General features: G+C 40.9%; 1 protein-coding gene and 1 pseudogene across 2 annotated transcripts in view; one reads left to right on the top strand and one right to left on the bottom strand.

The window, feature by feature from the left end:
- Gabrg3 (gamma-aminobutyric acid type A receptor subunit gamma3) overlaps positions 1-27,460 on the bottom strand; it is a 608,211-nt gene that overhangs the window by 63,849 nt on the left and 516,902 nt on the right. For both annotated transcript variants that reach the window (XR_008213007.1, XM_052712995.1), the window contains exon 6: positions 57-194. Coding sequence is in view for 1 of the 2 variants with exons in the window: in XM_052712995.1 (XP_052568955.1) it covers positions 57-194 (138 nt within the window). In the remaining variant the exon portion in view is untranslated. The remainder of the gene's footprint in view (positions 1-56; positions 195-27,460) is intronic.
- Positions 4,725-27,460, top strand: part of LOC128094642 (carbonic anhydrase-related protein-like) — a 90,866-nt pseudogene continuing 68,130 nt past the window's right edge.

Here is a 27,460-nt window from a genome sequence, read left to right as displayed (position 1 = left end):
AGGTAAAGGTCAGTTTTCACTGTTTGTCTGAAGCTGACCTCTTTAAATGCTCCTACCTGCAGACGTTGTCACGATTTCTGTAGTGTTTCTGAGGCCCATGAAGTCAAACTGATAGAGTCGCCATGATTTCTGATCAGCTGCCTCAACCGAATTTTTCCTCCAACGATAAATCATTTCTTCCTTGGGGTAGCCATCTAAAAGTAGAGCAGATATTAGCACCTGAAAATTTAGATTTATAAAAACATTATGTCACTGGGTAGTGGTGGTGCATGCCTTTAATCTTAGCACTCAAGAGGCAAAGCCAGGCGGATCTCTGTGAGATCGAGATTCAGGACAGGCACCAAAACTACACAGAGAAACCCTGTCTTGAAAAACAACAACAAAAAAGAAGAAGAAGAAGAAGAAGAAGAAGAAGAAGAAGAAGAAGAAGAAGAAGAAGAAGAAGAAGAGGAAGAAGAAGAAGAGGAAGAAGAAGAAGAGGAAGAAGAAGAAGAGAAAGAAGAAGAAGAAGGAGAAGAAGAGAAAGAAAGTAAGAAAGAAAGAAAGAAAGAAGAAAGAAAGAAAGAAAGAAAGAAAGAAAGAAAAGGAAAAAATATGTCAAAATTTGTTTCTGTGGTGCATGCCTTTAATCCCAGCACTCGGAAGGCAGAGCCAGGTAGATCTCTGTTAGTTTGAGGCCAGCCTGGGCTACCAAGTGAGTTCCAGGAAAGGCGCAAAGCTACACAGAGAAACCCTGTCTGGAAAAAACCAAAAAAAAAAAAAAAATTGTTTCTGATCATCTAATAGTAATTACAATTTTAGGTCCTGTTTCTTCTCTAATTTTTTAGAGACATAGAAACCCCAAAAGTCAAAGGGCAAATGACCCTTTACACTACCACCTGCCTTCAGGAGGAACAAAGGATTACTCAGCCAGGAGCCCAGCCATGTCTCTATGGGTGCAGTAAGTAGGAGACAACTATTCACATTTCTTTACCCTTGAACCATGGTGGTGATTTGACCTTCTGAGAGAGAAGGTGTTTTCCAGTGTTAGCATACCCACCAACTCTGTCATCCTGGTCTAAGCACAATCTTTACATTTGTATATCCCATAAAACCGTGGGGGTGGAGCAATTCACTGGAGTGCGGTTGACCTACTAGGAACTACACCCTTGAGGAAAACACAACTTGCTGCTCCAGAAGCCAACAACTATCAACCGCTTCTGGGCTAGGAGTAGGGGCTATTCACAACCCCCACCTTGTGTGAGAATGTTGACTGGCTTGATTTTGTGTAGGTCTTGGGCAAGCAAGCATAGCTGTTGTGAGCATGTTATGAGTGGCAGTAGTCCTGTCATGTTGAGAAGACATTGTTTTGCTCTAGACTTCCCTGACTTCTGGCTCCTACAACTTTTCCACCCTCTCTTCCAAGGTGGTACAGAAAGAACACCTAGGCAGAGCTCAGGGCCTGCACTCACCACTGCCCTCGCTGGTCTCCCATGATTCCCAGCTTCAAGTTCTTCAACTTAGGCATGCTCATAGCTGCATTCATATCACAGAGCATACAATAGCCAAACCCAATTCCTTAGGCTGATCACCTTCCAAAGACTTCGCTGCCTTGATCTTAACAGAAATTCAGGTGACCACAGCTTTTCAACAAGCATCACAGCAAGAGTTGCTGGTGCTTTACAAATCTGCCTGTCAGTTATATTTTCCTGTAGACCTTACATTTACTCTTTGGCAGAACATTTTATAAGATGCCACTTCCTCTGAAGTAGGATTTATAGTCAGTAATCGCCCTCCAAACTAAAGCCAATCAGGCTTTGCAGCCTATCAATGGACAGAAGCCACATCAAGCTGGAGCCAGAACCTCCTTCCAAAGCTCTGGTGCAGTCTGGCAGCTCACTTGCAGAGAACCGAACCTTGTGGTTTGGGTTGTGAGCTTAGCCTTGAGTGGCTGAGCCACCTCTCCAGCCCGAGAATTGAACCTTTATGGAGACTTCCTGTCAATATCTTTTTTCTCCCTCTTGACATTTTATGTATGATAAACTGAATTGAAAATTCTTATATAAAACTTAACATTCATATCTATGTTTATTTTTGTTTGTGTGCTTAGATAAGACAAAAGTGCCTTCTTAAATGCTCAAACACTTCTGAATTCTGATTACAGTTAGTTTGTGGGTCATCCCCACCCCCTGCTTTATATTTAAGGACTGTGCAGGCCAGCCTTGCTTTTCATTCATGCTATGCTCAATCTACCACTCTGAGTAAGGATGTTCTGCTCAGAGGTACCAAGTTCATGAGATCAACTGCTGTACTCGGGGTCTCTGAATCACAGCTTTCCCCTTACATTTAGTCATGGTCATCAGGGCTCTCCCACTATGACTCAGAGGCTAGCCTCACAAAGCCAGAATATTATCATGTTCTCCCCTCTCCATGTGTTCCGGCCCCTAGGACTATCTTCTCTTTAAGGACTAGATTTTGAGTCCTATTGTATAATCACAGCAGGGTGAGAAACCCACCTCTGATGGTCACACTGCTTTCCATCAAGATTGAAGCCAATTGGCTAGCTGGTTTTGGTTGGATTTTTTTTCCTTAAGGTGGACCTTGCTGTATTGCTAACAGACTGACCCCAAGTTCCACACCTTGTCTACTCAGGGATGCTCAGCACCCTGCTGGGCTCTCCTTATTTCTCTCTTTAATTTGTTATTCCTCCTGAGATTGTTTTGGTCAGGGCCTTTCTTTTTGACTGACCCTGTACAAGATAGTCACAAATATTGTTGGCTAATTCTTTAGTTTTTTTTTTCTTTACTTTTTTCTCTCTTTGCATTTTGCTGCCAATGTTTTAAAGAGAAAACGTCTGTGGTTAGAAAACCGCAGTTTTCATGTCATCAAAGGAAAAGTCTACCCTTCCTCTCTTCCCTCTGCTTGGCTGTTCACAGTGTGGTTGCTGAAGTGTGAACTCTGGAGCACGCCCCTCCCTTCCTCCTATGAATATCCATCCCATCTTCAGCTCCTTGGTGTGAGTCTCAGAAGTACAACATTTTCCAATTTCTGAAGCACTACTCAGAACACTCTAAAATGGACAGGAGACTCCACCCATCATCTCAGCTTTTTTTTGGTTACTATAAGAACATAACTGAGGTTGGGTGCATTAAAAATGAAGGGCTCTTATTTAGCTTATAGTTCTGGAAGCTTAAGAGCATGGTGCTGGGATTAGCTTCTAGTCAGGGCCCGAGCAGACAACACAGACACCATGTGGCGGCAGCATGTGTGCTCTAGCAGTGCAAGTGCAGGCAGAGAAGGTGCATGAAGTCACTTTGAGAAGCAAACTGGAGCTGCCTTGCTTTGTAATGACCCTCTCTTGAGATGGCTGACCCTGTTCTGGGAGCAGAAGAGCTCATTCTCTCAGAACAGCACAAACCCCTTCAAGCATCATCTGCAACAATGCAATACTGGACAGTGAGGCTCAAGTTCTGGTAGAGACACAACCATTCAAACCATCGGCACATACACCCGGCGCTGATTTGGTAAGTGCTTTGTGCTTTCATTAAAAATCGAGATTGTCTCTCGACCATTGCCAGCAGTCTGTTGTGTGGGTATCTTTGTGGATTTCTGTGGGCCTCTCTAGCACTTTGCTTCTTCCTATTCTCATGTGGTCTTCATTTACCATGGTCTCCTATTCCTTGTTCTCCCTCTCTGTTGTTGATCCAGCTGGGATCTCCCACTCCCCCAAGCTCTCTTTCCCTCAACCCTCGCCTTTCATTACCCCCACTCATGTCCAGGCTGTTCATGTAGATCTCATTCCATTTCTCTGTCATTGGGTGATCCCGACTGCTGGCAATGGTCGAGAGACAGCCCGATCTGACCTACTCTGGTGATGGGATGGCCAAACACCCTAATTGTTGTGCTAGAAACCTCATCCAACTACTGAGGGATCTGGATGCAGAGATCCATGACTAGGCCCCAGGTGGATCTCTGGGAGTCCAATTAGCGAGAATGAGGAGGGTTTATATGAGCGAGAATTGTTGAGACCAAGGTTGGATAAAGCACAGGAACAAATAGCCAAATGAATGGAAACACATGAACTATGAACCAATGGCTGAGGGGTCCCCACTGGATCAGGCCCTTCGAATGGGTGAGACAGTTGACTGGCTTGATCTGTTTGGGAGGCATCCAGGCAGTGGGACCAGATCTTGTGCTCATTGCATGAGTTGGCTGTTTGAAACCTGGGGCCTATGCAGGATTGTTTGGCTCGGCCTGGGAGGAGGGGACTAGACCTACCTGGACTGAGTCTACCAGGTTGACCTCAGTCTGTGGGGAAGGCTTTGCCCTGGAGGAGATGGGAATGGGGGGGGGAAGGTGAGGGGGACGGGAGGGGGGAGAACAAGGGAATCCGTGGCTGATATGTAGAACTGAATTGTATTGCAAAATAAATTAAAATAAATTTAAAAAAAAAAAAAATCGAGATTGGCCGGGCGGTGGTGGCGCACGCCTTTAATCCCAGCACTCGGGAGGCAGAGCCAGGCGGATCTCTGTGAGTTCGAGGCCAGCCTGGACTACCAAGTGAGTTCCAGGAAAGGCGCAAAGCTACACAGAGAAACCCTGTCTCGAAAAACCAAAAAAAAAAAAAAAAAACCAAAAAAAAAAAACAACAAAAAATAATCAAATTTAAAAAAAAAATCGAGATTGATATCATGTGAATGTAAAATTTCCCCTATGGACTTGTGTCTTGAGCCATTAATATCCAGATGGCGGCAGTATGTGAGAAAGCCATGGAATCTTCAGTATATAGAGCCTTAGTGGAGGAAGCAGGTAACCAAAAGGTGAAACTTGAAGGCTGACAAACTCCACTTCTTATACATTATCAGCTTCTTGATTTTGGATGCAATGTGGCATGCTTCCCCCACCAAACATGTGAATCCTTCATCTCTTAAGTTGCTTTTTTTTCCCTCAGGTACTTGGTCATTGCAATTAAAGGTAAATAATTTGCATAGACAGACAAATCTCTCCCACCCACCTCTTCCCAAATAACCACTCAGAGGCTTATATTACTTACAAATGTTTGGCCCATGGCTCAGGCTTATTACTAGCTAGCTCTTACATCTTAAATTAACCTATTTCTATTCATCTATGTATTGCCATGTGGTTGTTGCATTAATGGTATGCTGGCAATGTTGCTCCTTCGGTGGCTGGCTGGTGTCTCTTCTGATTCTGCCCTTTTTCTTCCTCTATTCAGTTTGGCTTTCCTGCCTATCTATATTCTGCCTGGCTACAGGTCAAATCAGCCTTCATTTCTGTTGCTGTGATAAAATATCCTAACAAAAAACAACTGAAGGAAAAAATGGGGTTCTTCAGCCTACAATTTCAGATTACAGTCCATCACTGAGAGTAAGTCAGGGCAGGAATTTAGGGCAGCTAGTCACATCCACAGTCAAGAGCAGAGAAAAGTGAAAGTCCCATGATTTCTGGCATTCATTGGCTTGTGTTCTTCTGCCTTATATAATTCATGACCTCCTGCCTAGAAAATAATGCTACCCACAAAGGGCTGGGTTTTCTTATGCCAATAAACAGTCAAGATAATCCCCTACAGACATTTCCACAGGCTAACCTGATTAGATAATTCCTCATTAAGACTTTTTAAACCACAGGTAATTCTAGGTTGTATTAAGTTGATAGTTAAAACTAAGAAGCACACAATTCAAAGGTCTATGATTTCTCTCACACACATCACAGCTGAAGTGTGATGCCTAATTATCAGTTTGTGAATAGTAATCATTAGCGTATCCTAGGGATATTGCAGTCTTGTACAGGCACTGTATGCCAGAAAAAATCATACACTTGCCATCACCATAAATGATCACTATAAACTGACAAATCTTAGATTTTTTTCATCTTTTTGTCTTATCTACCTCTAAAGAAAATATGAAGATAATTTATTTTCTTAAGTAACACTGAAGATGCTAAAGTCAGCATTCCTAAGAAGAAAATCAAAGAGCTGTAATCTAGAGTTATCCAGATCCACCACAAGGAAAACCCAACAAGCTGGCCAACTAAATAGAAGGGACTCTTGAAAGAACTATTAACACTGCAGTGTGCAGACTTCATGGACAGCGACTAACCAGGTGACTAGAGAAAGCAGGAGACACTGTGCCTGGCTGTCTGTTAAGGAACCCATGACAACGTTGTGAGGTTAAGACAGTGATACAACAGAAGCATCCATCTGCCAGGAGTCAGGTGAAGTCTGTGCTGGAGAAGCCATGCAGTGCCTTGTGTTTGTCTCAATAAATAGGCGAAGCCCAAAAAATAGACTGATGCTGTGTAACTGGTGTACTAGGTTCCTTACACCCTTTAAAGGGTAAAACTAAAGCTTATTTAGCTAATTAAATAGTTGTTTTGAAATTCAGTAGATTTACAAAAAAAAAATTATTTGCATGGCATTAATTCTCAGAATTCCTAGCACTGAGATGGTGTGGTGGCATATTCTTGTAATCCCAAAATTTGGGAAGCAGAATCAAGACCTTCAAGAGTTTAAGACCAGGTCTTTCAAATAAAAACTAAACATAGGCCAGGCGGTGGTGGTGCACGCCTTTAATCCCAGCACTTGGGAGGCAGAGGCAGGCGGATCTCTGTGAGTTCGAGGCCAGCCTGGGCTACCAAGTGAGTTCCAGGAAAGGCGCAAAGCTACACAGAGAAACCCTGTCTCGAAAAACCAAAAAAAAAAAAAAACAAAAAAAAAAAAAAACAAAAAAACTAAACATAGAAATACTGGAATTGAATAGCATCATAAAGTCAAATGGAACTAACACATCTACAGAATATTCCACCCAAACACCAAAGAATATACTTTCTTCTTGGTAGCACATGTGCTCTTCTCGGTAGCACATTTCTCCAAATGTGACCACATATTGGGACACAAAGCAAGTCTCAACAGGTGTAAGAAGTTGAACTAACACCTGTATTCTACCTGACCACTGTGGATTAAAGCCAGATAACAGCAACAGAAAAAGCAGAAAGCTTACAAACTCATGGAAACTGAGCAACTCCCTGCTGAATGAAAACTGAGTCAAGACAGAAATCCAGGAAGAAAGTTACAAACACTGTAGAACTGAATGAAAATGAAAACACAATACGCCCAAGCCAATGGAACACAATGGTTCTACTCGGTTCTAAGAGGCAAGTTCACAGCACTGAGTTATTAACACGTAGTTTTTAACATGGAACAGCACAGCTGAAAACTTAAGAGCAACAAGAAGAAATAATCCTGAAAAAAGATTATATGGGAAGAAATAATTCAATTTAGCATTAAAAAAAAACGAGTAAATAAAAACAAAAAACAGTTACTAAGAATCAACGGAACAATAAACTAGTTCTTTGAGTAAATCAACAAGACTGACAACCCTTAGCCAAACTAAGCAAATGATAGAGAATGAAAAGAACCAAATTAAGAAATTAGAGGCAAACAGAGAGAGCATTTCAACAGACACCAAGCAAATTCAGAGACCCATAAGGATATAGTGTTAAAAAAAAGTACTTCATCAGTTGGAATACCTAAGAGAAATGGATGAATTTCTTGATATATGGCTTACTAAAGGTAAATTGAAATGAAATAAGCAATTTAAATAGAACCATAACAGCCACTGAAGTAGAAGTAATTAAAATCTCCTACATCCCTTTCAAAATGCCCAGAGAATGATAAACTCAACACAGAAATACACCAGATCCTTAAAGAACTAATGCCAATACTCCTCAAAATATCACCCCCTGCAAAAAACCTGAAGGAATATATCCTAATTCTTTTGTGAAGCCACTCTTTCATTGATACACAAACCACATAAAGATCAAACAACAAAAAGAAATTATAGGACAAAATACCATATGAACATAGGTTCAAAATTTCTCAATGAAATACTTGTAAAAATAAATCTAAGAACACATCAAAAAGATTATTCACCATGATCAAGTAGGCTTCATCCCAGAGATGCAGGGAGTTTTCAGCATATGTTAATAGATAAATGTAACCCACCACACACACACACACAAAAAAAAGACTGAAAGGCAAAAGCCACATGATCATCTCATTAGATGAAGAAAAAAGGCCTTTCACAAAATCCAACATCCCTTCATGAGAAATGTCCTAGAGAAACTCAGGATATAAGGGACATACCTGAACATAATAAAAGCAGTTTACAGTTAACATAAATAGAGAGAAACTCAAAGTATTTCCACTGTAATTAAGAACAAAGCAAGCTTGTCTAGTCTCTCCATAACTATTCAATATAGTATTTGAAGTCTTAGCTAGAGCAATAAGACAGCTCAAGAAGATCAAGGGGATACAAACAGGAAAGGAAGTAGTCAAAGTATCTTTATTTGCAGATGATGTGATTTTGTATGCAAAAGATCCTAAAACTTCTGTCAAGGAACTTCTACAGCTGATAAACTTTCAGCAAAGTGGCAGGAGATAAAATTAACACACAAAAATCAGTAGCCTTCCTATATACAAATGATTAATATGTCATGAATGTCAGGGAAATAATACCTTTCACAATAGCCTCAAAAAAGTATGTTATGATAACCCTTAGCAAAACAAGTGGAAGATTTTTATAATAAAAATGTTAAGACATTGAATAAAAATTGAAGAAGACATCAGAAGATGGAGATACCTCCTATGCTTATGAATAGGTAGGATTAATATTATGAAAATGGCCATCTTACCAGAAGCAATCTACAGAGTCAGTACAATCCCCATCAAAATTTCAACACTATTACTCCCAAAAATTTTAAAAGCAAGCATCAACTTTTTGAAGAAATACAAAAAACTCAGGATAGCTAAAGTGAATCTGGATAATAAAAGAACTGCTGGAGGTATCACCATCTCAAGTTACAAGCTGTATTGCTGAGCTATGGTAATAAAAACAGCATGGTACTGGCATCCAAACAGACCTTTTGACCAATGGAATTGAATAGGAGACCCATACAAGATCCCACCCACCTATGGAGATTTGATTTTTGACAGATAAGCCAAAAATTCATACTGGAGAAAGGACATTGCAACAAATGGTGCTGGTCAAAGTAGGTAGCCTCGTGCAGAAAAATGAAAACGCATCCTAATATCTCACCCTGCCCAGCACTCAACTCCAAACGGATCAAGGACTATGACATAAGAGCAGAACTATGAATCTGTTAAAAAAGAAAGTGGGCAATAGGCTTGAACTCACTGGCACAGGAAAGAGACTGTTGTTTAATTTTTAGTGTGTATTTTAGAGATTTTATTTATTTATTTAAAAAATTTGTTTGAATGTATGCACAGGCCGCTGAAACTATCATCAACCAGGGCGGGCTATATCTCAAACTGACAGCAAAACTTGGCAATGTCCACATGATACTGGATTTGCAGGCATGCAGCTCTGAGAGTGAGGAAACCATGGAGGCTTCTTCCAATATTTCAAAAAAGCATAGAAGACAGACAATATGGAGTAGAGTCAGATTCCATGTAATAAAGGTGTGAAAAAGAGGCAAAGACACAGTAGAGAAACCAGGGTGTTTAGATGGCAGGGACATGGACTGTTTCCTGGAGCAGGCTTGAACAGGGCTATGACAGTTCCAGTGGCCTGTGAGTTCTTGCCTGCTAAACTGAATAAAACTGTCCCCTAGATGGTCTTGTTCAAGCAGAGGCCACCTGTTACAGGTACTCCCCTTTTAAATGTGTGTGTGTGTGTGTGTGTGTGTGTGTGTGTGTGTGTGTGTGTGTGCATGTGTGTGTTATGTGTGTGTTTATGCCTTGGAACTTTCAATGTTCAATGGGAGGCTTTGGAGAGAGGAAAAGGTGGAGGAAAATAGTGTAATTCTATTATGAAGTCAAAAAATGAAAGAAATAACTTAAAAAGCCTGCATGGCATAGCGTTCATGTGTGCAGTTTTACTTCCTTATTTCTGATCTGACACTAATTCTCATATAACTCATGAGTCAACCTACACAAACATTTACAACTTTCACAAATCATGCTGCATTTTACTTCAGTAATTTTCTATTACAGGCTGAGTATCCCACAAACACAATTCTTGGAACCATTAATAATTTGTATTTCAATTTATCTCTGTTCGGGAAATATTTTCATCTGCATAATGAGTTATCAGAAGAATGGGACCCAAGTCTCAACACAAAATTCATTATGTTTATTATACAATGAATGCGATTTTATACAGTATTACTCTATTGACACAATAGTTTTATTAAGTTGTTGACTATAACAAATGAGTTAAGTTTCTTTTTAAAAATTAACCATAATTTATTAATTGTAGGACTGAAGTTGGGGAGGAAGGTTCACAGGTATGCTGAGCGGTACAGTCACACAGCCACCTGAAATCAGTGCTACAGGAGACGAGGGGCACCTTGATGGATGCTGGGCAGAGCCTGCCCTCATAGCACCCTGTTGTGGGCGTTTTTATTTGTTTAGCTCCCATGGCAATCACTCTGGAGAATAAGCCTAGACTGTCTAGCATTAGGATCACTGCAGTCAGAAGCAGGAATAAAGGGGCTCTTCCCCACTCGGCTGCTCAGCCCAGAGACTTCTCTAAGAGACACATTGTATTGCCACTCAATCTCTGATCCAGGGGAGCCACCAGGCACTGATGCTCCTCAAGCTAAAAAGAAGACCAGGTTCATATCTCCTAAAATTGTGAGTCAGCTCTGGAGTTCCTCTGCAGACTTGATGGACATGTGCAAGAAATGCAATTTCAGGAAAGACGATTCCATTCTGATATCGAGGACTGTATCAAATTAAATCATTGTGGCTCTTTCACTCAGGTTGGGGACGGGCTGGACAAGAACATGCCACCTGTCACAAGCACTATTATTAAATGGCACAGGACTATAGTGAGGATAAGCCACAGGAACAGAGCTAGATTCCAGAGGCTGGAGCAGTGACATATGAAGAAGGAAAGAGACACTTCTTTTAAAAGCTGCTGTTAGTGTGTCCATTACTGCTGGCACTGTCACCAAGTTGGTCTTGGGTGAAACTGTCTTTGGGTCTGGTGGGGCTGCCTATCTGAGATAGATAATGTTCCTTTGGGTCTATCTAGGAAAGGGATACTTTCCAACATTTCTTCAGTGCTGGCTTGGTTGTGTGAACAAACATTCCTGGAAAAAATGGTAACAGCTTCTACTGAACCTTCTGTAAGGCTGATCAATTGGTTAGAACTTAAGTGACTGGAACGTTTGGAATGTTACAAAACAGAACCAAACTATCCTGGGCCATTAACCTTGCCACTAGTCATTTATTATCCTCCTCTGTGTGGGGGTTAACATCTTTGTGACAATCTCAGTAAACCCTCTGGAATGTGCAGACACTTAGCTCCCACCAAACAAAGTGCTAAGAGCAGAGACAGATGGTGGTTACAGCTAGAGCCAAGACGTCCATGATTGTCTGTGACCTGTCTCCATGATGTTTCTGCCAATGTATTTAAAAAATATGGTGATTTATGACCCTTATTCTTTTCTATTAAAACTTCAGAAAGTTACTACCACGTTGGAATGTAATTTAATGAGAACCGAATCTGTGTTCCTGGGCCACTGGTCACTCCTATTTGGCTCAGACTAAGGCCTTCTCCCCCTTGAGCAGGGTGCTGAGCATCTGTGTTGGCAGTTGTCATTAATTACCTGTGTTTTTCATGAAATGGCCTCATTTTCCCACAGTTTTTAATGGATATTTTTGCTCAGTACAGCAATATTGGTTGACAGTTCCTTAATTTCAGAATGTGAAATATATCATCTCATGATTTTCTACCTTTTAGGGATACTGACAAGAGACCAGGTGTTTTTTCTGGTGTTTCTGCCTTTGTATGGGAGTTGGTATTTATTCTTTATTTCTTTTTTTATTCTTTCTACATTATGCACTTTTTAAAACTAAATTTATCCTTTGGCAATTTCCTATAGGCACATAGTACATCCTGAATACTCTCAACACCTACTTTATTTCCTTTCTACACCTATCAACTCCCCACTCCTGCCTACAAGTCCCTTTCGCAGATTCATGTATTTTTGTTTTGTGACCCACAGAGTTTAACCAGGGTGACCTGTATGACTGGGTTTTGAACTATCCTGTGGGCCTGGTGGACTCAGCTTATGGAGCAGTTTTCTGGTCTTTCTCCACATCCTCACCAGCATTTGTGTCCTTTGTAATCTTGATGACGGCCATCCTGACTATGGGGAGGTGGAATCCTAAGTAGCTTACATTTGTATTAGTCTGATAACTAGAACCAACAGACATTTTAAAAGAGCTTACTAGTCTGTCCTCTGTTTTCCTTTGCAAACTCTGTTTAGTTTTATATGTAGCCCATTTTAAATGGGTGGTTTTCATTTTCTTGATGTCCAGGGTTTTTTTTTTTTTTTTTTTTTTTTTTGGTTCTTTGTATACACTAGATACTAATCCTCTGTCAGACATACAGCAGGTGAAGATTTGTCTCCTGTTCTGTGAGTAGCTTGTTTACTCAATTGATGGTTCCTCTGGGGTACAGAAGTTTTTAAGTTCACGAGATCTCATCTGTCATTTTTTGTTCTTATTGTGCTCCTAGATCCCTTTCCTGTGCACATGGGTTGAAGTGCACTCTACATGTTTTCCTTTAACAATTTCAAAGCATTGTTCTTATGCTGAAGTCCTTGATCCATCTGGCTTTGAGTTTTTTGCAGTGCGAGAGATAAGGAACAAGATCCCTTCTTTTACATGCTGCCATCCAGTTTTCCCAGCACCTTTTGTTGACACTGCCATCTTTTTCTTCAGTGTGTGTTTTGGTCTCTTTGTCAAAAGTCAGGTGGTCATGGGGACATGGGGTTATATTTGGGTCCTCATTCTATTCTGCCGGCCAGTGTGTCTGTTTCTATGCCTGTACCAGACTTGTTTGATTGAGACGACTCTGTAGAGTAATTTGAAAATCAGGTATGATGACTCCTTCCACATTTTCTCTTTTGTTCAAGATTGCTTCGGTTTTCCTTAGTCTTTTATGCTTCCTTTTAATATTTTCTTTCTATTTCTGTGAATAAGTATCCAAGAATTTTGATTGATAGTACATTAAATTTGAGGGTTCCTTTTGGTAGAGTGGCCATTTTTCACAAGATTAATTCTTCTGATCCAAGAGCATAGCAAGTCTTTTCAACTTCTAGTATCTTCCCTAACCTTCATCTTAAATGTTAGGAACTTTTCACTGTAAATATCTTTCACATTCTTGATTAGGTTTATTTCCTAATATTTTACTTTATTTCTGTGCCTATTGGGAATGGGATTGTTTTCTTGGTTTATTTTTCAGTATGTTTGTCATTTGTATATAAGAAGGCTATTAATTTTGTATCCTTCTATTTTACTGGAAGTATTTATCAGCTTAGAGAGTTTTGGGTGGACTCTTGAGAGTCTCTTTGGTATAGAGTGGATGTTTCTTACTTCATTTATCTGCTCACTTGAGCCCTCTCTATGGAAATCCCACTTTACATTTCAGCCATCTTTCTTTTTCTGATATTGAGAAATTGTGAGCTTATGGGGGTTTCATACTGCATTGCTGTCTTAGTGTTCTGCTGCTGGGATGAAACACCAGGACCAAAAGCAACTTGGGAACAAAGTGTTCATTTATTTAAGCTTACATGTCCTGATCTCAGTCCTTTGTAAAGGAGTTAGGGCAGGTAGTTAGGGCAGGAACCTGGACAAAGGAGCTAATGCAGAGGCCATGAAGTATGCTGCTTACTGGCTTGTTCCTCAGGGCCCAGCTCAACCTGCTTTCTTACAGCACCTAGAACCACCAGCCCAGGGATGGCATCACTTCCTATGATCTGGGCCTTCCCACATCAACTTCAATCTCTCTCTCTCTCTCTCTCTCTCTCTCTCTCTCTCTCTCTCTCTCTCTCTCTCTCTCCCTCTCTCTCTCCCTCTCTCTCTCTCTCTCTCTCTCTCACACACACACACACACACACACACACACACACACACACACACACACACACACACCTAGAAATGGCTGCCTAAACAAGGCCCAAATGATTACCATACCAATAGACATGCTAATGCAGAAAGGTCAAAATCTCACGGAGTCCCAGCCCTAGGTAAAAAGCTACAGGCCATTAATGACTGCAGAGAGGGAGAACTTGTCTCATCCCGAGGATGAGTTATCAAGTAAACCGTAAAACACAGTCAGCCGATAAAATCACATACACACAAACAACAGGAACAGACTCCACAGGTACTTTCTGTATTGGTTGGCATGGATTTGTCTTCCAGCCTTTGGTCTGGTGCTCCATTGTTTGTGTTCATTCTGTTTCATGTGATTCATTCTGGTGAGCAATCTCTCACGTGGTTTCGGCTCTAGGGGAGAGGCTAACTCCAGTAACAATATAGTGGTTTGACAGCAGTTCCAGTGTTAAGTGAAATACAGAGTGTTGTGCCTCCTATGAGGTTCAGAAGCACTGGGGAAATTGTAGTTTGACTGTCTTTTGTTTTCTTTCTTTTTTAATGTTTTAGGGTCAAGTGTAGCAATTTTAAGTACTGAAGTAGAGAGGGAATAGAAAAGGAGGAACAAGGGAATGGAGAATGAGAAGGAAACTGTATAGAGTGGAGGTAAATGCAGTCGAGAAAATGTCTTATATTAGGTTTAGAGAAAGAAACGATTAAGAGGTTTACAGTGAAATACAGGAGCTGGAGAGATGGCGCAGCGGTCATAACACTGGCTCTTCCTCCAGAAGACTTGGGTTCAACCCCCAACACCTGTATGGCAGGTAACAACTGTCAAAAATCCAGTGCTGGGGGATCTGATGCCCTCTTCTAGGCCTTCTGGATACTGCATACACAAAACATACACGAGACAATATAAAATCTCAAAAACCATTACAATGCGATACAACATTTGTTATTTAAATAGACTGACACTTGTGGCCACTAAGCTCACAAGCACTGTCATACACCCTTATGTCATACACACTTTTATAAATGGAAATGCCACTTATAAAGTGCAGCAACCATTTGACAACATTAAATTATTTCAAAGTGAACTGTAGAAAAGTTTCATGGAAGTTATAGTATGACTCATCCCACAGGAAGTTTAACAGCTATAGGTCAGCCTTCCTTGCAGAAGTAAGTCATGGTGGCATGTGGGGTTCTTCCCTCTCTGATCACATCAGCTAATAATTCCCAAGAAGTAATGACAACACACCAGGGAAGCCGTTTTCTTCTATTTTTTTCTTATCTTTCACTAGATTTTCTGATTTTCTTTAGGTACCATAAAATATATATATAAAACAAAACGCATTCCTGGCTTGTATATAAAGCAAGAAATGCAAAAGTTTTGTTTGGGCCAGGTGGTGGTGGCGCATGCCTTTAATCCCAGCACTTGGGAGGCAGAGCCAGGCGGATCTCTGTGAGTTCGAGGCCAGCCTGGACTACAAAGCGAGTTCCAGGAAAGGCACAAAGCTACACAGAGAAACCCTGTCTCGAAAAACAAAAACAAAAACAAAAAACAAAACAAAAATAGTTTTGTTTTGTTTGACATTTTCCTTGAATTTACCATCTTAAAGTTTCAAAATAAAGTGGTTTAATTTTTTTTCGTTCCTTCATTTTAACTGTGTATGTGTGTGTGTGTGTGTGTGTGTGTGTGTGTGTGTGTGTGTGTGTGTGTGTGTGTGTTTTGTTTGCATGCAGATTTGTGTGCCACATTGTGCAGTACCCATAGAGGACAGAAGAGGGCATCTGACTCCCCTGGGACTGGAGTCAGGGATGGTTAGGAGCCACCACAGAGATACTGGGAATTGAACCTAGTCCTCTGGAAATGTTCTTAATGTCTGAGTCATCTTTCCAGCCCTAAAGGAATATTTCTTAAAAGAAATTTTACTGCATCATCACAGCCTGGAAGGATGACTCCAGGAAAGTCAGGTAAGATAAACGGGATCTGTGGAGCCCTGCCCTTGACCCCTTGATGACTGAATGCTGAGGGGTCATAAGACCTCCGGCTGCCCCTCTTTCATTGTGCAGGGGAGAACCAGTGAAAGATAAGGAATGAACACAAAAAGAAAGGAAGAGAAGCCATTTGGTACATGTCAACAATGCAGGGCACACCTTCCTGGAGGCATCAAACACATAACTATATTAGAAGCTCTGAAACATAGGGCTAAATTCACTTGATTTTATGTCTCAAACATATCCTTAATATATGTGAAAGTTACATACAAAGCACACAACTTGGGAAACCATTATACTTCTTGTTTTTGTCTTTAACCAGATACTTTCAGAGAAGTTTTGCTTTCTAATAACCCTGTGTGCAGTCAGTGTCTGTGGTTCCACAGGCTCCCTGACAGCAATCCTTTCTATCAAGATGTCCCAGAATGTCAACTGTGCGATCCGTGGGTATGGGCACCTCAGCCCTCACAGAAATCCTTGCCTTGCTTTTGTTTAGCTTCTCCTGATGGGGGTTCTGTAATTTGCACTCATCAAAGCTTGAAAATTGACTTGAATCAAAGGTTTTTTAGAAGCTGTAATACACTATCATCAAACCCTAGTGCTATGCAAGTGCACTCAAACTATATTTTCCGGCACAATTACACGGATAATTATGTCATAGCTGGTATTCAAATGAAAATGAGTTGCATTTACAAGTAATTATTCTATGTATTATTCTATGCTGGTGTCACCCATATCCATGCGAAATGCTTTTTTGATCTATGCTGTTCCTCCATTTACCTAGTTTCAGATCCAATTTATGGACACCTTTTCCAAAGTGTTTAAAACTAAATCCATTGTCTTTTGTAATGGAACCTTGTATATTTGCATTCCCCTTTTTTTTGGCAAACATCCCTGGCATGCAGTTAACATTCCATTTGCTGTTAGATTTGGTCATCAGTTGTATGGATCACATCTGCTCAGCATCTTCCTTCTTGTCTCAGTTCAGGCCCTCCTTAACTCTCCTGTAGACCTTGAAGTTCTCCTAATTGATCTTTGTAATTATGCATTGAATACTTGAATACTTCAGATTTATTCTCTCGTGAAAAATCACATAGTTTTTCTGATTAAGACCCCACATTGTCTTCTAATTCTGGTCATATAAAGGCCCACATGCTAGGGGAGGCCACCCCAGCTTCATTAGCTTCAGGCCTGATTATGCTTCATTTTCTTGTCTATAATTAGCAATAATCATAACCATAACTCAAATGCACTTTGATGAAGTATTTTAAGTATCACTCCTCCTAAACTCATAAAAATATGAAGAATTTGGCAATAACTTCTTTTAAAGCATGAGTTTGACACCTGAAGAAAAAGTTTAATTTGGTCTGCTTCAGCTTCAGTTGGCTTGGGAATCTCAAGATGTGAACTCCAGACCTGAGGACAGACAGGCGTCCTGCAGGCAGAGCTTTCTTCAGGGGTGTTTGGGACACAGAGATTATGGTGATTGGGCACAATTTTTATTCATTAGTGGGATTTTTATTCACAATTTTTATTCATTACTTGCTGCTATTCCTCGGTCCAGTGGACAGAGAACTTCCATCCTTTGCTCTACTGCACAAGGGCAGCACAGAGGCAGCCAGCTACAAAGCAGTCAGCAAGAGGGCATTCTCATATTCTCACCCATATGCCCCTTCGTATGCCCTAGCAGAGAACCACTCACCTGCACCCATTCTGTTGCTGGCTCCTGTTTTAACTATCAAATATTGGGACTGAGCAATCACCATGTTGGGAATGAAGTTCTACTGCAATGCACTGGTAGCTGAGAAATAAGCCAGGTTTCATCCACAAGAATGAAAACAACCAACCAAGCACTGTTCAATACACATAAAAATACGCTGCTCACCTTCTATGACTTAAAGGTATATAGCCTATTTGTATAAATCCTTACGTCTTACAATCTCTCTTCATGGACCGGGGTGCAAGCACAGAACACTTGCTTAGCATGTGTGAAGACCTAAGTCCAATCCTTGACTTCAGAACAAATAGGACAAACAAACAAGTCACCGGCATCATGAGTGGAAGACTGTGTTGATGAGGAGTGGCTGAGAGCTGAAGCCTGCACTTAGACCATCGTCTCTCCTCTGTCTTGATCTATTGCTACTGTTCAAGTTTCCCATAATCCTCTTAAAAGACCCAGCTGTTCTCTGGCCATGGCCTGGCATACACAACACTGTGTTCAGTGTGGCTTTAGGGTCTATACCAAATCATGTATCCCTTCACCCACATTTTCCATCTTCATTTGCCCAGACCACTGCTGTTCAGTCCAGGAGACCAGTAACCGGTGAAAAGCATGTTCTAAGTACATAGACAATGGTCAATTCAGGAGAAGGGGAACATAAGAGAAGACCCGATAACTCTAGGAAGACCTGCTCTGAGGAGCATGTGAGCAGGGAGAGAGGACCAGGGCTGGAGGAGGAAGCACCCTGCAATGATGCTCTCATAATTTAGCATTGCTGTTACAGTGTCTCATTGTATTCTGTGACAGCATAAAATTGACCATGTTCTCTCTCTCTGCATCCCCGGACACTTGTCTGTGGCATTTGCTATTTTCTCACTGTCATCTTCTTTCTGGACAGCTTGCAGCGGAGTACCAATTAATTCCTTTTAAGCGCCTCTTACAGGAAAATGTCACTGTGCTGAAACACACACCTTTAAAGATGGGACAAAGAAAGACCATCCATCAGGCATGGAAGTTAAAAGGTGAAACTCAGGAGAATTGATAGGTGAACACAACCAACATGGGAGAAGAACTGGCCCCCAAACTTCCCCCTTTCTTCCTCATTGCAAGACTGGTGTTTGCCAAGACTGTGCTGGCATGGCCGTACTTCTCAGGGACTATGTCAGCTAGTTATTTCCCCCAGAACAACCAACCTACAATATTCCCCAACCTTCCATTGCTTGGTTGTTGGGCTCTCTCAGAAAGACTGGATTTATGCTGATTAGGCTGCTCTAAGACCTGCCCCTGGTGGGCAGCAGTCTCCTCAGCAGCACTGACAGGCACCATCCATGCCTCTTATGAAGCCAATGGTGCCCAAGATACCTGCTGGCTCATAGCTGAGGGTAAAAGTCTCTCTGCCGAATGAGATTCCTGCTCTGACAGGTGCAGCTAGCTTCCTTAGACATCTTATAGTCTTCAAAGTGACGCGGAAAGATTCTGAAAATCTGGGAATTTTACATAGTCAGGAAAACAAGCAGGGCGATGTCTCATTTGTGCATCTAAACTAAAATAATTTTGGCAGGGCAGAGGGAATGATGTTAGAGAGCTGCGCCTAAAGGCGGCAAAGCACAAAGGTCTCACTGGAGACTGCAATCAATACTGACAGTGGCAATCAGCAAAGTACACCTGGAGAGTGAAGTTCACACAGCATTAAAATGCATGACTACAGAAGCGCGTAAGTAATGAAAAAGAATGAAGTTAGTTAGTGTGTCTATGGCCTATTTTCTGGAAATAATGAAAGCAGACCAGTGATAAGCCAGTGAAATTGTAGTAATTCAAAAGGTAACTTCTAAAATAGTACAAGCTACTGTGTAACGACTGAAATAATAGAAGAGGGGAAGGCAGAAAAAGAATGTACTTAAAAGACTGTAGGGGAGATAAAGGGAGAGGAAAAACACTACGGTGCTAATTGAAATGTCCTGTGAGTCTCCTGGAGAAGATGATGGAACAGGAGCTGCTCCTGTGTGACTGGGTGAAGGAGTGAACCAATTAAAACTAGACTGCATTCTGGGGGGTGGGGGAGCAGTAAAGAGGAGAGAGGGAGAGAGGGAGAGAGGGAGAGAGGGGGAGAGGGGGAGAGAGAGAGAGAGAGCAACACACTTTGGAAATCTCCAAAGGAAGTGAAAGCACGCCTGGAAAGTGTGGAAGAAAAGCTGTTTAATGCAGCAGTAGGAAGTGAAGCAAATGCAGCTTCAACTATGCAGCTTCCTGGTGGGGCAGGGTGTGTGGCGGAAGCAGCTTCCAAAAGGAAATTCACGTGGCTCCAGTGAGAACAGGGATCCATCCTCAAGCACAAGCCCACAGACCTTTCTTTCTCACATCCATTTGTGAAATGTGGGTGCAGTGACTTCTCCCAAGGACCGGTCCTGAGTATTGGGATCTCTTTATGTCAGTCTGTGTGACTGGGAGGGCAGGAGAGGGTGCCACCTTGAGAGGGAAGCCATTGAAAAGGATAACAGCTAACACTCACAAGTCAAGATGCTTTAGGTTGGTCTCCCGCAACCCCAGGGAGAGGGAAGGCCCAAGGAAGCAGTTGTGGAAAACAAAGTGTAGGGAAAACTGTGAAGTCACAGATGTAGGTGGAAGGCCACCAGCTCAGACAGGGAAGTTCAGAGGAAACAGATCCACTATTGGTGGCCAGGCGCAGGAGTCAACGCAGGGTAACTGTGGCGTTTGATAGCTCTGAGCTTGAGGAACAGCTGATCAAACACTAAAGCCCCAGCCTAGTGGTACAGAGCCCAGCACCTCCAAAGTTCTAGTGGTGTCCTTAGTATCACAGCTGGAACCCTCCATTGGAAGACTGATACTCAGGAGGTATTGAAACCTTGAAGACAGGTCCTCCATCTGTACATATTTTGGTGTTGGGGTCACTTTCCACACTCCCATTGCATTTTAAAGATACTCCCTGCCCATCTAAAACTAACAACCCAAAGGAGTATGACCTGGGGATTCTTGGGAGGGTAAGGAAACATATCCTGTCCACAGACTATAAAATTAAGAGAAGCTATCATAATCCACCAGCATGCATGGAGGTTAACCTAGGGAGAGAAGACAGCTAGGTGGACATTGGATGTTTGTCCAATTCAGGCTCAGGAACTCCGTAAACCATATAAAAAGTAAGAGAACACAAGGTCCACTGGCCATCATCACCCCTCCAAGTATGGAACCAGCATACTTCAGTGAAATACTTCAACATTTTGTTTTCTACAGTTTGTCTTTCTCTCTCTCTCTCTCTCTCTCTCTCTCTCTCTCTCTCTCTCTCTCTCTTTCTTTCCTTTCTCTTTTTCTCCCCCTCTCTCTTTCTCTCTCTCCTTCTTTCCTTCTTGACTTTTATAATTTCAATGTACTTTTTAGCAGTAATTTTACTTTATGTGCTTTAATATTTTTATGGTTTTATATTCCTTAATTCTTTCATACATTCCTAAAATTTTGCATATCTTTTCATTACTGGATATTTTCAAACAAATGACCTTATTGTCCTAGTTATTTTTCTCATTGCTATGTCTAATAACTAACAACTTCAGATAATGCATTCTCCAAGTTCCTTGAAAGACACAAAACTGTAACACACTGCCTAGCTACAGAAGATCTGGTGCAAGCATCCATGACCCCAAACTCTTTATTTTACATGCATGCAAAACCAGCATTGTGAGCACAATGTTGCCAATTTCTGCTACCATCTAACACAGTCAGTCTTTGTGGCTTACTATTATTGAAATTAAAAGGAGAACATGACTGCTACCAGGCATGGTGGAGAGGAAGGTTTATTGTAGATAAAAGGAAGAGCATAGCCAGATGCAGGAACATCTGGGAGAGTCCAGAGTGAATGTGACCCTGAGCCATGAGAGGAGAAGTGGGAGGGGTGAGGGGAGAGCCAGAAAAGTAAAGGGTAGACAAAAGGGCCAGGTAACCAAAAGGGCTGGATTATATGGGGAACAGCAACTGGGAGAATGATTGGTGAAAGGGTAGGGGTCAGAGTATGCCAGCCATACCCTGTGACAGGTAGGGAATGAGAGGTGCTGGGAGAACCTGGCACCCAGGTCTGCTTTGATATGTTAAATCTATACCTCAGTTAGCCCTTAGTCCCAGGTTTGAGACCTAACAGCCAGCACCTTCTGGTAGCAGCCCAGACAAATGGGCATAGAGCAGAAGGAAGATCATCTTGTCTTCACTTAATTGCCTTCCCTCTTGCTACTGGATTAGTCTGTCTGTCTGTCTGTCTGCTGCTGCTGCTCCTGCTGCTGCTCCTCCTGCTGAATCCTTCAGTGATATCAGAACCACCTTTCCCCACATTTTCCAAGCTTTCATAGTGGATTAGGGAGCAGTAGCTCTCCAGGAACCTTCTGGGCTTCTAGCACCAGTCTAGGTCTGCTGAGGCACCCCAGAATCAAAGACCACAAAGCTATCAGGTTCTCTCTCAGATCTCAGGTGTGAGTCTGCAGGCCTTGCTATTGTGAAGCTGACTTAAATTCTTTAATACATATGTAAATACATTATATACCTTTACTTATCCCATCAGTTCTGTTCCTCTAGAGAACCCTGACTAAAATACAGTGGCCGAACCAGAAAAAAAAAAAAAAAGCTCTAAGCTATTTGTATCCAGGAGGGATTCCCTTTGGGGGCTTTCTCAGTTTTAGCTTTCTCCTTTCAAGTTTATTTTCATCCTCACAAATTGGGGCCTTTTGAGAAGTGAGGTCTTACCCTCAGGCGAGGTATGAGGCTTTTCTTTAATGATCTTAACCTTGTAACTATTGTAGCTACTTTCTTCCTACCTCATTTGTCTTCAACTTAATTAAATCTCCCTCAGCCTCTGCCGTTCACCATACCACACCCTTTTCATATCTTTCTGCCTTAGGTGTCTCTCTCTCTCTCCCCTCCCCCATACACCTAACTAAGAGCAGTTGGTAGTAACCACGAATTTTATCTTCTCTTGAAATTTCTTTTACCAAACAATTTAGGCCTTCATTTTTTGATTCAGCCTCACAGAAGTTCTCAGAACACAAACAGAATGCAGCCAGATTTTTTTTTTTTTATGGGGGGTAGGGTCATATAACATGGAAAGCCTCTAGTGGAGTTCGTAACAGAGCCCTTTTCTCCTCTGAAACATCACAAAATAGGCTTGCATTGTTGGCATTTCTCTTGGCATGCTGGTCTTTCAAACTCCTACATTCAGGCCCATGAAACTTTGCCTACAGAATACCATAGCTTCTCTAGCCTGTTGCTTGAAACTGATCTGTAGACCTTGAAACTGCTTTTCCATTCCAAAAGCCTATGAATCACATGACCAGGCTTATCACAGAAACAGGCCCACTTCTTGGTAAAAAGTTCTGTATTGCTTACTTTTCTTACTGGTGTGACCTAATCCCACCCAGGAACGGTGTCTGACGGAGGGAGGATTTATACCAGAACCATGGTGGCAGGAAGGCTGGGTGGGGGAGTGGCTCCAGCTCTGCAGCAGGAGCATTGGGCAGCTGGTCACAGGGCATCTATATCCTGGAGCAGTAGGAAGTGCATGCTGATGCTCCATTTACGTTCTGCTTATGATTTGATTCAGTCTGGGAACCCAGTAGAAACGGTGCTCATATTTAGTGAGGCATTCTGACCTCCGCTAAAATGTTCTGCAAATGCTCTCATAGACACGCCCAAAGGTATGTCTCCTGAGTAAGACTAAATCTACATCCAGTCGACAATAAAAGTTATATATCCAGTCAGGCATGGTGGTGCACACCTTTAATCCCAGCACTTGGGAGGCAGAAGCAGGTGGGTCTCTGTGAGTTTGAGATATGCCTGGTCTAAATAGTGAGTTCCAGGACAGCCAGGGCTACATAATGAGACTCTGTCTCAAAGAAAGAAAAACCAAAACAAACAAACAAACAACCTCCAAATATTATCTATCATATTTAGTTCCATCTGTGAACTCTATTTCCTTAGAATTTTGTCACTATTGATTAAAAATGTGCTTATATTTTATTTGATAGTCCTCATCATTGCATATTTTTACATATGTTTCTAGGTTCTTTATGGGTTTTGCTGTTACAGTAGTTTGCTTTCTCCTCTCTGTGCAGTATTGGAGATTGAGGTTTTAAGAATGAGCTGATCAATGAGAAGATCAAATAAAAATCAAAGATTTCTAAACCAAGAGATGCACAATTGTAATACAGAAAACAAGAAACATGGAGAAGCAACATAACGTGATGCTGTGGTTAGTGTTAATTCTCAACCTGGCAGAATCTAGAACCACCAGCGAGACTGGCCTCTGAGAAGGCCTGCCGGTGTTTATCCTGGTTCTGACAGCTGAGATGGGAAGTCCTGCCAACGCTGGGTGGTGTCACTTGCTGGCTGAGATCCTGGACTGTGTCTGTGGTAAAGGGGAGCATGTATGCATCTGTTTGCTGTTATTTCTTCCTGATTACAGATGTGGTGTGCCAGCTGCTTGAAGCTGCTGCTGCCTCATCTTCTCCATAATGGTGGCCTGTGCTTTGAACAGTGAGCTCAAATAAACTCTTTATGTCATAAGTTGTTTTTGAAAGAAGAGAAGAAATTAAGAAACATGATTCCTCCACTCCCATGGTCATAACTTTTCATCTAATGAACTTGAAGTTACTGAAGTAAACAAAACAATGGATTAAAATTTCAAAAATTTTCTGGTAAATATGAATGACAAGGAAGAAAATACAAACAAGCAAATTATTTCTATCCAGTTTAACAACACAGAGTAAAAATGTTAGGAAAATGGATGAGAAAATCAGCAGTATGGATAAAGACATTGGTAACACGGAAGAAAATTTTAGCAAATAAATTAAGATTTTGAAAAAAACAACAACCACATGTTGGAAATGAAAAACTCAGTGTATTAAAAAAAAAGTAGTGGAAAGCGTGACCAATAGAATCAACTAAGTAAAAGGAAGACTACCAGGGGATAGAAAACATGATTAGCAAATTACTATATTTAAACATTACTAAAGGGGGAAAAGAATATAACCATAATGTCCATGAAGTCTGGGATGATAAAGAGACTAATCCTAATAATACACATATAGATAAACACTAATATATAATCTATCTAAATAATTTACAGCAGAAATTTCCCCAAATCTTTTTAAAAATTTTTATTTATTTATTTGTTTATTTATTTAGATTTTCAAGACAGGGTTTCTCTGTGTAGCTTTGCACCTTTCCTGGAACTCACTTGGTAGCCCAGCCTGGCCTCGAACTCACAGAGATCCGCCTGGCTCTGCCTCCCGAGTACTGGGATTAAAGGTGTGCGCTACCACCGCCCGGCAATTTCCCCAAATCTTGAGGGAACTAGATATATAAACATAAGATACAATTAAAAGCCAAAATAAATACGTTGAGAAAAGACCCTCACCATGACATATTGGAGTTAAGACATCAAAACTACAAAGCAAAGAAACAACATTGTAAATTACATGTGGAAAAGACCATATCACAATGGCAAACAAATTAGAATAACACTGTATTTATCATTACCAACTATAAAATTTGGGAAAGCATAAAATGATGTATTTTAAGAATATTAGAATATGCATAATTTAAGAGAAACTCAAGAACATTTAATAGTATTAAAATTTCATTTAGGAAAGCTATAATCACTCCAAATTTGCATTAATTTAATAATATACTCACATAGTCATTGATAGAATTACATATATAATTGAAGACATTCTCAATCATTTTGGAGAACTTTAATACACATATTGAATGAATACACATTAAAATTACTACCTAATAACTAAGTAACATCATTGGTAGTTACCTAACATATTAATAAATTTAAAAAATGCCTTTCATATCACCTATATTCTAATCTCTTTCATCCCTTAAGATCTCTCTTCCCTTTTCATTCATGAGCCACCTTGCCAAGTAAGTTGCATTTCTTCCCTTTGCCACCCACCCATTCCCCTACCTGCCTGCCATCTGCAAAACCCACAAGCCTAACTCTGGAAATGCTCAGCCCATGACTTCTCTTTGTTCAAGAGCTGCCTTTATGAGGTAAGTCACTTCTTCTCTTACCCATCACCCATTACACCACCTCATGCACCCATCTCCACACCCAGCGGAATAGCTCTATACCTGCAGGTTTTGCTCACCAGCCACCTTTGCCTGGTAAGTCACTTCTTCCTTGTCTCTCTTTCACCTCATCTGTTGCCATCTCTATACCCACAGACCCAGTTCCAGACCAGTGACCTTCAAACCAATTTTTCTCCTGAGCCATGTTAACTGGTGAGACACTCTTTTCCTCTCCCATCCTTCCTGCCTTAGGCTGCCATCTCTAGTCCAACAGGCTGGGCTCCAGATCAGTGGTTTGGGAGTCATCTTTGCCTGGTCCAATTAAACAGCTCGTCCCCGAATGTTTCCTGCCCTAGTGCAGGTAAAAGGTCTCCTGCACTGGACCAATATAAGGCAGACCAGATTCCCACATCAGACACACAATCAAAGAAACAAGTCTACATGCCCAGTTGAAGTCACAAAAACAAAAACTTGAATGTCTAAGACAGCATGTCCCTATTAAACCTACTAGACCTATAGAAATATTCTCTAACAGGAACTACAGAGATGAACCCTAGGACAAATAATTTGAAAGAACCACCATAAATTGCACCAGAGATTTCAAGAAATCTAGCAAGACATGAACAAAACTTCACTGAAACCCAATAGGAAAACAATAAATGCTTGAGTGATGTCCAAGAAACTATAAATGCATTACTACATGAAATGATGAAGACAGTTCAGGATCTAAAAACTGAATTCAATAAAGAGTTTAAAAACATTGAAGAGAACAAAGGCTAAGTGAACATGAATTTAAAATCTTAATATCCCAATTAAGATGTCAGGGAAAAGCCTAAAAAATAGAATGAATCAAGTTGAAAAAAGATCATTAGAATAGATAAAGTAGAATATCTAGACCAAATAAGCAAAAAAATATGAAAAATACTAAATCAAAGGTAAGGAACATTTGGGAAATACAGGACATCATCAACAACAGCAAAACACCCCAAATATTTGAGTAAGAAACACAGATAAGGAAGAAGAATCCCAGATTAATGACATATACTTGATCTTCAACAAAAGATTCCGGAAGAAAACTTCCCCAAGGTATGGAAAGACACACCCATATTGATAAAAGAAGTACACAGAACACCAAATAGAAAAGACTAAAAAAGAAACTCCCCATGGCATATCATAGTCAAAACAATAAATATACAGAACAAAGAAAAAACATTATAAGCTTCAAGAGAAAAATCACAAGTCACACATAAAGGAAAACCCATCAGAATAAGAGCTGATTTCTCCATGAACTTTGAAAGCCAGAAAGCCTGGAGCAGTTCATCCCAAGTTTTAAGAAACCAGAGATGCCAACCCAGACTATTGGACCCATTAAAATTATCTGCCATAGCTAAAGGATGATCAATGATCCAAAGAGCCAAAAACATTTCAAATCTAAAACAAAAAGGTAAACAAAATAAACAACAAATATTAAACCCACTGTTAAAGAGAATACTGGAAGCAATACTTTGAACGGAGGGAGAAATGGGCATAGCCCAGAGTCTTGAAGAAAATAAATGAAGCTATATTTAATGAAATACAAAGCATGGCTAAGAACTTGAATCCAGCAAAAGAACAACAAAAGGAAGGGAATCTATCCACATCTTTAAATGATAACTCTAAATATTGATGCCCTCAACTTTTCAATCAAGAGAAATAGGCTAGATTAATGGAGTAAGAAACAAAAACCATCTTAGTTTTAAAGATAGGCATCACCTTAAAGTAAAAGGGTG

Source organism: Peromyscus californicus, unplaced genomic scaffold (genome assembly GCF_007827085.1).
Source record: "Peromyscus californicus insignis strain IS unplaced genomic scaffold, ASM782708v3 Scaffold_4__1_contigs__length_199733344, whole genome shotgun sequence".
NCBI classification, from domain to species: Eukaryota; Metazoa; Chordata; class Mammalia; order Rodentia; family Cricetidae; genus Peromyscus; species Peromyscus californicus.
The sequence above is the reverse complement of the archived record's forward strand: the minus strand, read 5'-3'. Positions and strand labels throughout refer to the sequence as shown.